The sequence below is a fragment of the Falco biarmicus genome, chromosome 7, assembly GCF_023638135.1.
Source record: "Falco biarmicus isolate bFalBia1 chromosome 7, bFalBia1.pri, whole genome shotgun sequence".
NCBI lineage: Eukaryota > Metazoa > Chordata > Aves > Falconiformes > Falconidae > Falco > Falco biarmicus.
The window spans coordinates 6,400,539-6,412,444 of record NC_079294.1 but is presented as its reverse complement, the minus strand read 5'-3'; the positions used below and the strand labels follow the sequence as shown (position 1 = coordinate 6,412,444).

Here is an 11,906-nt window from a genome sequence, read left to right as displayed (position 1 = left end):
TTTATAAATTTATTAAAAAATTTTAATTTTAATTCATTATGATTTAAAATTACAATGTTAAGGCTTCCAAATGTGTGATTTTAAAGTCAGCAGTAACCTTTCAAAAGGTAAATGATTTAATAATATTTTTTTTTTTTTTACATTTAGAATTACCTTGAGACAAAATATTACACAAGCCATGGAAACAGCTACAAAAACTGGGTACCTTGAACACTGCTATCTCTGAAAATATACATGAATGAGTGATTCTTGCCTTCTGCATTTTTATTTAGAAAGAAGTTTTAAGACTTGCTGTTACTTTCAGCTAAGTGGAGATAAAAGAATCTCCATGATGGGAGCTTGTTGTTAATTTATGAAAGGAGATTTGGGGTCCCAGTTAGTGGGGGTTTTATAAACATACAAGTTACCTATATTGGAGGTTCAAGATAGAACATGAAAGTAATATTGTGCTGGACAGAATTCCAAGGATTTTCAGGAAGGCAAGCACACATTGTCTGTTAAAATAACCACATTCTGACATTTTCAGTAAACACCCACCTTACCCATCCAAGAAAAGATATTAAAAAAACAAACCCAAAACCAAACCCCAATGCTTTTCCCTTAAATACCTTTCTAGGCAGACATGGTCTGATCTTAGCAAAGTCCCTCCCGCATCACCTCTATTGTAACACACATTCCCTGTTACTAGCAGCCGTAACCATGTTCAGACAAGATAACAGAACAGCCCAGACTAACAAAGAAAAACTTTAAGAAATTCCAGAGGCTTTCTTGTAACTTGTGCAGACCCCACGAAAATGTGCACAACGACCTGCTGTTGTTCAGGGGATGAGACAGGAGGGGGTGAACAGAACAGCTACATGATTAACTGTCCTGTCTGTAGTTCATCTGCTTGACCATTTACTATGTTTAAGATGCAGAATTTGTTGATTCTCCAGAATAATGCTCAGAGTTTTCACTCTGTTGTCCACTTCAGAAATGACATTTTATATCATTTTTCACTCCGTGCTCCCTGGGTTTTATTTGGCAGTTCAGAAGGAGGTGAATCTGCCACTGACCAAATCAACAGGCTTACAAAAAAACTGCTCAGCATAGGAGGGCAAAATTGTAAATGAGATAAAGGCTGCTTTCTGGTTTGGCTGTGGTGGTGGCCAGACCATACTTCAGTGCAGAACCTAGATGAAGAGGCAGAAAAGGCAGGCTTGACTGTAGTACGAGTCATTCTGTCTATACCCCAACTGTACTTAAATAGTTCCAGCAAAAGCCCACGTGTTCGCTCCAAACAAACCACTGATGAGCTTCTTCTCAGAGTATGGATCATCACAAGGAAAAATAACACTCTTCAGAGCATTATTTTAATAGTAGTATTCCATACTTTAAAAAAGAAAAAATACCAAAACCCTGCAAGTCCTTTCTTCCAGGTCTGTTAATTTGACCACCCCTCTTGGGACTTGCAGACTGATCTTCCTTCACTGCGTGGCACACTCATTGACATTTGCGGTATCTTCTCCCTTCAGATCCTCATTCAAGCTTTTTTTGTGCTCTATTTCGACCTGGCAGAGGAAAAAGAGGGAGAACATTTGTAATGAGAAAGGAAAACAAAAGATTACAAATATTCCTTAGTGGCGGTTCATGTCCTGCTCAGGTGAAGAAACTCTTGGTAAACTGAGAGGGTTGTGAAGAGAAATAGACTGATGAGGAAAAGCTGGATTTTATTTACTGTAAATGTTTTCAGTCTAATCCAAACAGTATTACAATTCAACTGTGTCACGACATCATTTCCAGAAGAGATAATACGCAGAGTACTGGTCTCACAGGATTTTATATTCATTACCATCCCCAGCTGTACTCTGAATCCAAACCCAGAACCAAATCTGCAGAGAGTAGGTGGCTTCCTAAGTGACACACCAGCCTCAATTTTAAACTCTTCAGACTGATGTATGAGGCAGAGAGATTTAATTTTGAAAATGCATATAGAATCATAGAAGATCTCGAGTTGGAAGGGACCCATGAGGATCATTGAATCCAACTCCCTGCTCCTCACAGGACTGCCTAACACTAACCCAAACATCGGCACACTCCCTGCCATCCTCGGGCTACAAATGCCAATTAGTACCGGGACAGGGCCAAGGGGATCGACGTTTGTGTTCTAAATGTCAACATCTCTGAAAACTCAGGGATAATCCAATATTTAATCCTTAAAAGGGATACTTAGGAAGATCAAATACCATCTCCAGGCAAATAAGAGACTAATCACAATTACCATTAAAAATATTTGCCACGACAATCTTCCCACTATGTCTCACCATTGCTCTTAAAGAAGGCAGGTAGGATGCCAATTTCTCTGCTGAGTGATCAGCTAACATGCAAATTTTGGCGTACTGAAATTCTTGGCAGGTGTATACGTAGTGCATTTCCCCATCTGCTCCTCTCTTCAGGGCAGGCAGGAAGAAGAAATATTTAAGCAGAGAAATAATGTGAACCTTTTGTTTGCTGTAGCTGCTGTGAAGGGCAGCAAAACTCCCTGTTCACACTCTTACTGTACCAGCTAACCCCCAGTAGCTGCCTGGCGGTACGTTCCTCCACAAAGCGACTGCAAACAAGCTTATTCCATCTTTGCTGAGGGATAATTCACTGCTTGTTTGCCAAATGAATCAATAGGCTGCACACGGGTAGCTACTGCACAGAGCTTGGCATGTGCTAAATTCCCACTTCAGCTGCCCGTGGTATTTTATTTGTCTGCCCACACTTTTTTCAAGACAATGAAGTATGCAAAGTCACCACGGTGACTGCCACGTGCTCAGTTTTACCTTGTAACTATAATGTGCTGAATAGTTGACCCACTTCCTCACATCGGTCTTGTCCTCAACAGAGATGGAGCGAACAGTGGCTTTGGACGCAGAAGTGGTGGGCATGTCAAATTCCACATCTACATAGCGGACAAAACTGGAAGGCACTTCCCGGTCAGAGCCAAGCTCTAGGTGACAGAAGAAGCAGTGAGGATGGCCAGAAGCTGGAAAAAGAGAGCAAACAGGCCTGAAAGTTGCATTGGACGGCTCAGAAAACACAATATCCAGGTGGAAGCAACATCACAAAACTGCAAGAAGCCGAGAAACTGCCTGGGTGAGCTAGTTCACAGCCAGTGACAATATCTTACCTATTCCAGTGCTGTTGGGAGTTTCCAGAGGAATTAGGCAAACTGCAAATCACTCTAGTTTGCTTTTAGGGGGTGACAATACAAGGTGTAAATTAAGCATATTAGGCTAAAGGTATTTCCCCTCTTCTCATTCCCCCAGTGTATGTAACATGTACGTACATTGTGGCACATCCCCCCGTGTAGGTACATTGTGGCACATCCTTCTGAAATGTCATATGATAGTAAGGAAAGGTGGAATTTGGCAGGTATTTCACGTTTACTTGAAACTGTTAGCCCTGTTCTTACCAAAAGAAAATATACTGCATAAGGGTTCAAAAAGTAAATTTGTGGACAGCTTAGCCATAACTGTTATTCCTTACTCTAACCTATGACAAGGTGGCTAGTCACTAAAGATGCAAGGTGAGGAAGTAATCACGTTTAGCGCTGCCTTCTGTAAGTGATAACCTTTATTATTTTTTCCCCCATGTTTTGCTTGACAGGAGTGATGTTTAAAAATTAAAGTAGCGACTGCTACTCAGGCTAGGTTGGTTTTATTTCTGACTGCTGCGAGCTCCCTAAGCTCTTGAGTAAGTAATTTCAGGTCTGCACCTTAGCTTCTCTGCCTGCAAAATGAGGATGAAATCCTTCAAAGCCACATTGAGCTTTCTGGTTGAAGGTATCCTGTTATCTAAGTGTGTGTAAATGAAAGTCATGTACAAATAAATGAACGAATCCTTGTCTGCCACTATTATAGGCTCTAGGATTTCTGATTGCTTGTTCATTGGGAAAATTCTTCTCCATGCAGCCCAGCAGGGTGTACAGGACAGAGAGAAGGAAGGGAAAAGGCAGACAGAGTAAGAATTGGGTGGCGAAAGCCCAGAAGTTCTCCCTGGCAAGAAGAGGAAAATACCACCTGCAAAGGACCTGCAAGCCTGAGTCTTGAAAAGGAAGACAGCTCCTCATCCAGAGCTTAGCCCAAAAGTCAGCCTTGGTGTGCTGAAGCTTGAAAAGCAAGATGTGGGATTTTGAGATACTGCTTGTCCCAACAAGATGAAACTCAGCAGTCTTTGGATGGCTTAGGGATTGGAGCATCCCAGTTAACCTTTGAAATAGAACTGAAAAAAAAATTCAACTCGGTGTAAATCTGGGTAAAAAATTCATCTGGAGTCAGCCTCATATTTCCAAACAGTGTATCCAGAGTTCATAAACTCATGCCCGTGCAGCAAATCCAACGAGAAACTACACAGTTCAGCAGAGACTGCAGAGATATGCAATGCTGCAGCTGGAGCCAAGTTATGAATGAGTGGGTGCACTATCAAGCAGATATAAAAGCTCAAGTTCTGCAAGCACTAAAATACATCACCTGCTTTTCATCAGGATTAGTTATCCCAAGAAAAGTGCTGATTCAGTTGCCCTCATTCTAGAGCCAGCTGGGACCTCTCTCTGACAGCGCCTCCCAGCTTTTCATACCTGCAGCATACCTTTTCCAGATTAAAAGCAGTGGTGCACAGCAGACCTTTGAGATGATCCCACCCACCGTGGGCTAGCAGCAGCCCCGTGTGGCTCTCTGGGAGATCCTTGTGTCCTCCAGCACCGCAGGGCTCTTGCTTCTGCCCAGTGCTTGAGCTTGGCTGTGGTGGGCACACCTGCCATGGGACACTCGGGTGCCACTGCCCATACCTGGGAATCTCTGTTCTCTGGTACTGCGTTATGAAGATGCCTAAAAATGTCATTCCTGGCTCAGAAATTCTGTGTACAGCACTAAGAACTGGCAACCAACTCCCAGTCTCAGGCTCCCCATCCACTCCTCTCTCTTCCCTCACCCTGTACCAGTCTCAGTAGACCCCTCCTTGTAACCCTTCCTGCTCATCTGCTTTGCCCTGCTTTTCCTCGTTTCTGGCTTGCCATGGGTTGCTCCCTCCTTCAGGCTGCCTGGGTTGCAGCAGAGGCCCACAGCAGCCCAGGAGAGGCAGCTCTCTGCTCTGGCGCAAGCCATGTCCACAGCTACAAAATGTTCAGTTTGCGCCACTACACCCCTGAGCTGGCGTGTGCCCAGTGCTTTTGGGATGGACGCATGTGAAGGTACCGCTGGGAAGTGTTTAACTGGGCTTCAGCACACTGCGACAGGTGCTTTGGAGAGCTGAGCTCTGAAACTCTGCATAATTTCAACTGGACACATGGAATCAGCAACCACTCTTCTAACACAGCTGAATATGGGTGGACATTCACCCAAACCTGGTGGATATTCAGGCTCAAAAAAAAAAAAAGCGGGTAGAGGGGAGGTAAAGGGGAAAAAAGCAAAAAAAAAAAAAATTAAAGAATTAATGTAATGCAACTAACAAAGCAACTTCAATACTTTAATTTCTTCTAGTAGGAGCACCCGCTGACAGAAAACACCATGTACAACACTAAAAAAAAAATGGAAGTTATTAATTTAAACCAGGTCAAGCGTGCTAGGCAACAAGGTGAACTGATTAAAAAGTAACTCCTGCACCAAAGCTATAGCGAAAATACCAAGCACATCAGTGTTCATTAGTGTCCTGAGCGTGAGGCGCACAAGGCACAACTTCCACAGACTTTCTGTTTGTTCAACAGGCCCATGCAGAGCTCTTTCCCTGACAGACAGGTACACTTTTTAGTAAAATCCGGATGAAATCAACAGACTGCTTTTGTTTTGCATCTCTTGCTTCCTTGAGCTACTGACATTTCATTCAGACAATCGAGGGTCTGATAATAAAATTCATATATATGCATGGGTTACCGTGATTGGAGGGAATATGTTCTAAACGACTCTGATGTCTCAACATGTTTGCATTAACTGATTTAATTTACTTCAGAAAGTATACCAGGCAGCATGCCTGGGATCCACAGCCAAACTAGAGCAAAGGTCAAATATCCCGATCCAAGGCTCTGCGTAGAGGCTACATCCCTGCATCGCTGGGAGAGCGTTTTCCCACGATTGAAGACCGGGTGGATGTTTTCCTAATATTCTGCTGGTGGATTTAAAAACCCCCGCCACAAACATGTGGAGCCCAGCCATCTGCAGCTGAAGCTCTGCAGAGCCTGTAAATAGGCTTTCTTCCTCAACTGCTTTGATCATGTTAATGGTGAATATGAGAAGGGTAATAAAGTTTAGCATGCTATTTTGGAAAGGATTTCAGCAATGTGCTCACTAGAACCCAGTCCATATTTTTTTCTCAGATCAAATCATAGAGTACACACAGTCCTTCATGTGTCATATGTTTCTCAATGTCCAGTCATCAGCAGACGCTTTGGCTACAAAATAACACAGACAAGGCTGATAACAAGTTCCTACAGCAAGAGTGCCAAGGGCCCATCCCACTAGAAAGCACAAAGAGAAAACATATGGATAAGACAAGGAGGCTGCTGAAATAATCCTTAACCATTTGGGTGCTACAGCCTGACTGTAAGCAGTGAGCTCGGGGGGGACCGGCTCTCCGGCCCTGTGGGGCTGTGGTACCGGCTGTCAGGGCAGACCGCAGGCAGGGCTGATGGAGAGGCAGCGCGATGCCGCTACCTCTCTCCTGCTCCGGAGTCCCGGGCACCAGAGCAGTTCATTAGCAGACCAGGCATTTACAGAGGACCCAGAATGCTCTTAGGGGTCAGTCGCAGGTGCCACAGCAAGACAGCGTGAAGTGCCAGTCAAGGGACTATATTTATGCTTGGTGGGATTCCCTCCCTCTCAGATACCTCATGTGTCCTGGCCAAGACAGTGCTTGCAAGGCCCTTCCTTTCCCTGAAATTACATCTGCCCTGACCGGAGGGGTGAGGACACTCTCTTCCTCTCAGGATGTAAACAAATACTAATTGCCCTGTGTTCTGCACAGTGACACTGATGGATAGATGCTCTGTGGCAGGGCTCCAAGAGCACCAAGTCTGTCATCTGTTTCCCCCTGACACAGGGTATATATGATAAAGCCTCATACTGGGAGACACAAGACCAAGGAAACAAGAGATATGGACCAGCATTGCCCTCAAAGTAGCGGTGGGTAGGCAGAAGAGCCAGTTCTGCCTCTTCTCCTGGTTTGCTATCGGCTTATTCCGTGATTGTGTTCAAGTCTGGGGGCTTTCATTTCCCCAGCTGTAATGTCTATATGGTATACTGAGATCTTTGGAGAGAAGATGCCACAGAAGGCCCAATTTCACAGCATCTTGTTCCCAAAGCTTGTGCAGATGGCACAGTGAGATTTTCCTCACAAGCATCTTATTGCTCATAAACAGCCTGAGGTTAATTTTTCATTGTGATAATTCCTCTTGAGTTCCCAAGCTCTCTGTCCTATGCCCTGCACTACAGAAAACACAGAGCCTTCGCTTTTGTTGCTGGTATCCCTCCAAATTTGTAACCTGTGGTGTAAGCTGGCGTCCTTAGGCTGAAATGTGATCCAAAAGATTAGAAGACTTGGATCTCGGTTTTGCTGACACTATAGCTCAAATTCAGGAAAAACGTATGTCCTTAGAAAGTGCCAAACCTGGTACAACACTGAACTTTCCTTCAGGGAACACCAAATACAGAAACCCTCCCAGTCACCCAGCTGCAGTATTACTACAGCATTAATCCTAAAAAGTCCATCTCGTCTGTAAAAAGCTAGTCTAGATCAGAGGAATCAAGAAGTAGAATTCACTATGAATAAAAATAAACCTGAGTTGTCCAGCTTTATTGCACACCATGGATGAAAGGCAGGAAGTGGAATGACTGGCAGCGATGGCCAAAGGGAACAGTAGCTTGCCCATATTATTTGAATGTTTAATTATGAACATGTTAGTAGAAATACAAAGACCTGTGGGTTTTATGTTGGTATTCTCTCTTCAGTTTTAAGCTGTATTTACCTGTCTGCACCGATTACGGTAACACAGCCAGAAACTGGAATTTAGAAATTTCTCTTTTTTTAATGGTTGCACAGTATGTTGTCCTCTTACGGTTCCCATTCCAGACACTTTATAGGCATTAGCCGTGGTATATGCATTGAAATATACAGCACTGGCCCAGTACGCTTGGCAATCCGTGGAAAAGAAATCACATGTGCTAGAACTATAGCGACTTATCTGATCCTGTCCATCAGCCCCATAGCGTAGTATCTTGCTTTTGTAAGTTAGCTGAAAAAGCCCCACCTCCAGTAGCAGTGCTAAGCACATAGAGAAGTCTGATGCCCAAGTCCCGTAATGTAAAAGCAGAGACAGAAGGCATATTTTTGCATCTGGAAAACCTAAACCTGTTTTTATGACTAGCAATGTTGTAGGATATGTAAAATTCCTGCAATGAAGGGTCAAGTAAATGCTTATGCATTTGGGATGCTACAGAGGATGCTTTATCCCTCCCCATGTAAACCTAGTATTCCCTATCTTCCCAAATACGTAACTCCTTTTAGTTTACTCCTGCAGAGATGGAATGCACCACTCACCTGAGTTTTTGTCAGGCAGTCGGTTTATCCTCCATACGATGGAATTAAAGGCATGCTCATATTTGGCAGTTCCCAAAGTGACTCTCATTACTGGCTCAGAACCAGACAGACCGGTTGATCCAAAAGTGGCCCCCTTGTTCACCTTGGCTTTCAAAGATTTCTCCCCCAGGACGCTCTCCCTGCGGAAGTTCTTCACCCATTCGTTTGGCACTGGGTAGCGGATCATCACATTTTCACAAGGGACCTGAGTTAAAGGGTCGCGGTTGGAAGAGAACCCAGTGGACATCATCAGCCAGCTCTGCACCTCCACCTCAGCACCATTGATGCTGGCAGCTGTCCTCAGGGTAAAAGGCAAAGTTTTCTCAGCAAAGACAGTTCTGAATCGCATCAGTTCAAACCGGCAGGCATCCAAGGGGTTGAACAGGATAATACGGGAGTTATTAAACATATCCTCATCCACACATGAATGGAACCGACAGCTGTATAATTTAATCCACTTAGTGGTAGTAGTGGGCATGATATCCTGCCTTGCAACTATTTCATTCCCTTTGATCAGGATATCATTAAGGCCCAGTCTGCATTCTGCCAGGCCCGAAAGGAAGCTCAGAACATAGATATGGGTCAGCACACTGTGCTGGAGAATCACACTGTCTCCTTTGGCCAAGATGCCATGAAACTCATCCCTGACATCAACCGTGATTTCTTCTTCTTGATAGTTTAGTCCCACTGTGCTCAGATCTGTTGATGAGGCTGGCAAGTTCATCAGTGTGTCTTGCACAGCATTGATGAAGCTAAGGAAGTCTTCGTAATCTGTAGTCCCGAGCTTGATAATTTGCTCTCTCTCTGCTGTGTGAGTAATGGCTGGCTTGGGCTGATACTTCCTTTTCTCCTTGTAGGTTGTGCGGTCCAACCGCACACTGTGTATCCTTCCACTCTCATCATAGTTCTGGAGTTTGCGCTCTGAAATCTCATGATTGATTTCAAGTTTGAATTCTCGGAAAGGTTTCTCCAGTCCCTTCTCATAAAAAAGCTGTATACATCCACTGTCAGTCAGCTTGACGTATATTGGTCCCCAGTGCCTGGATGACATAATATTCTTCTTCTCTGGGATCCTGAGCATCATTGGCCAGCCATCCTTTGGCTGAGCTGGTGACAGGTTAAATAAGGCTGCATCCAGATCATACGGCATCATGGGGTCATCATCAGGCAAGGTAGGGCTGCTCACATGATCTGGGTCTCCAATCTGGAGTTGCTTGAGCTGCTCCACAGCATCTGTGTGGGTTACACTTTTGCCTGCCTCATGGAAACTGATGGTATCAGGCTCTTGGTGGAGAATAATGAGAGATTCTCTTTGGCTTTTGCCTGGAGCGCTGGAGACAGAGGAGCTTTTGGAACGCCTGTCTCGCTCCTCAAAGAATGAGCTGAAAGGATTGATGGGTGAGGGTTGGACATCTCGCAGAGATTCATCTAGGAAGGGATTAGTAGCACTCCATGGTGGTGTTTCAACAGAAGGCAACTTGGTTAAGGAGGAGAGATCTAGTTTTTGAATTTTGGAGAGGTCCCCCAATGTGCTTTTAGGACGTTCTCTTTTAAAGGATGTAGTGAGGTTAAAGTTAACATCTGGCATCTGTGTTTCTGCAGGTGGGGTGTCTGTCTTCAAGGGAGAAAGGTTCTGTGGTGAAAAACTGACTTCATTGTCATCAAAAGTCACCCAGCTGGGAAAGCGAACTGTGGTTGGGGTAGATGAATGCCCATTCATGGAGGTGTTGTTCAGCTGCCAGTTGACAGCCTCCATATCTATCTCTTCATCTTCCTGGAGAGACGAGGAATTGTCTTTAAAAAAAGAGGGGAGGGAAGGAAATTTCAGCAATTTATTCTGATGTTACCTAGTACTCTCCACAAAAAGAAAACCACAGTCTGCACAATAGTTTTGCATGCTCATGAAAGGCCTATTCATATGCTGGCCAAGAAAGATAGTCAAAAGACTTGGCTAAAACACTGAAGAGTCTGGCAAGAATTAATGAAGAAATAGACAGCTGAACACAGAAAAGGAATGCAGGAAGAAATACAAAAGGAATGACAGCAATGATTGTATTGCTCTCATTCCAACATAATGACCTAAAAAAGAAATTTAGCCCACATGTTGCAGTGATTTGTTAAAACTTCCCTCTCTAAACTTTCAGGCTGCATTTCTTCTCTCCACTTATCTTCTGCCACTTGCCTGTTTTGTTCCCTCTTACTCTTGTTCTCATATTTTTTTCCCTTTCTGTCCCCATACCCTTTGCTCTAGAGAAGAATCTAGTAGGGAGAGGGAATGAACACTGAGGAAAAGCACTTCTCCACTCTGTCCCCACATACTCGTCTGAACATTTGTTGTTACCACAAAAGCACGTGGGGATATGGCAAAGGCACCATAAAAGGTGCCTAGGGGGCATTTTTGCCCAGGATGTGTTCAGCAAAGAGACTCTGGCTTACTCAGTGGGAAAAAGTCTGCCAGTTCTGGGATGTCTCTGAAAAATCTCTCGGAGAAGCTGTGATCTAGGGATGGACATTAGGATAAGGAAAAAAATATATTTGCCTTGTATTGTGGAAGCTGTCCTCACTCTCTGTCAGGACATGGCACCTTTGACCACTATTTTCCCAGTCTCAGGCTATGCCAAGACACTTCCCAGTAGCCTGCATCATACCGTGCTATTTCAATCCCATCTCTTTCTGGAGGAGATAGCTGCAGTGGTAATAAGGTGTTTTCCAAAATGAGCATAAATTCTCACAGTTCAGAAACTAAAGGGTTTTCTTCCCATTTTCTTCCCACTGGGTTAATGAATCAGAGTGCTCTTTAAAATGAGCAGCCAGCATGAAATTATACTTTGCAGCTGCACAACGGGTTGGCTCTGCATATGGTACAGTAGTGCTAGCATCTGTGCCTTTTGCTTCTGACAGACATAGAGATCCTGTGTTTTACACAAGTCAGTGTTCTTCAGTACAAGCAGAAAAGTGAGTGTAAAATGTAGCACATTGCTATGGCTGTACACCTGTGGTTTCAGCATATTTTACAATATTAACAATAACAACCTATTTAAGTCATTATTTCACTTGCCACCAGCTACCCAAAAAGATGTGCTTGATTTCCGTTCCGTCTCAACCATGATAGACGATTTGAATTTTTATTCCAGTTACCATTTAGAATATGAAATAGGGAATATTCATGTTAGCCAAAGTCTTGCCATTAGCTCATTATAATGTCTTGGGCAACTTGATTTTCTGGGCCTCTCTTCCCAGCTGTATGGAAGTTCACCCAACCTTTTGATCTAAGGACAAAACACATCATGTAAGCTCTAAGGGTTATTACAATT

General features: G+C 43.9%; 1 protein-coding gene and 1 long non-coding RNA gene across 4 annotated transcripts in view; one reads left to right on the top strand and one right to left on the bottom strand.

The window, feature by feature from the left end:
• The window catches only part of STON2 (stonin 2), a 76,337-nt gene continuing 64,431 nt past the window's right edge, over window positions 1–11,906 (bottom strand). For all 3 annotated transcript variants that reach the window (XM_056347270.1, XM_056347271.1, XM_056347272.1), the window contains 3 exons: window positions 8,554–10,386; window positions 2,808–3,010; window positions 1–1,550 (listed from right to left, as the gene is read on the bottom strand). In XM_056347270.1, the coding sequence (XP_056203245.1) occupies window positions 1,467–1,550; window positions 2,808–3,010; window positions 8,554–10,386 (2,120 nt within the window). In that variant the 3' untranslated portion in view covers window positions 1–1,466. The remainder of the gene's footprint in view (window positions 1,551–2,807; window positions 3,011–8,553; window positions 10,387–11,906) is intronic.
• LOC130152957 (uncharacterized) lies at window positions 3,004–5,893 on the top strand. The gene is made up of 2 exons (XR_008823164.1): window positions 3,004–3,120; window positions 3,939–5,893. It is a non-coding gene; the product is annotated as an uncharacterized LOC130152957 (long non-coding RNA).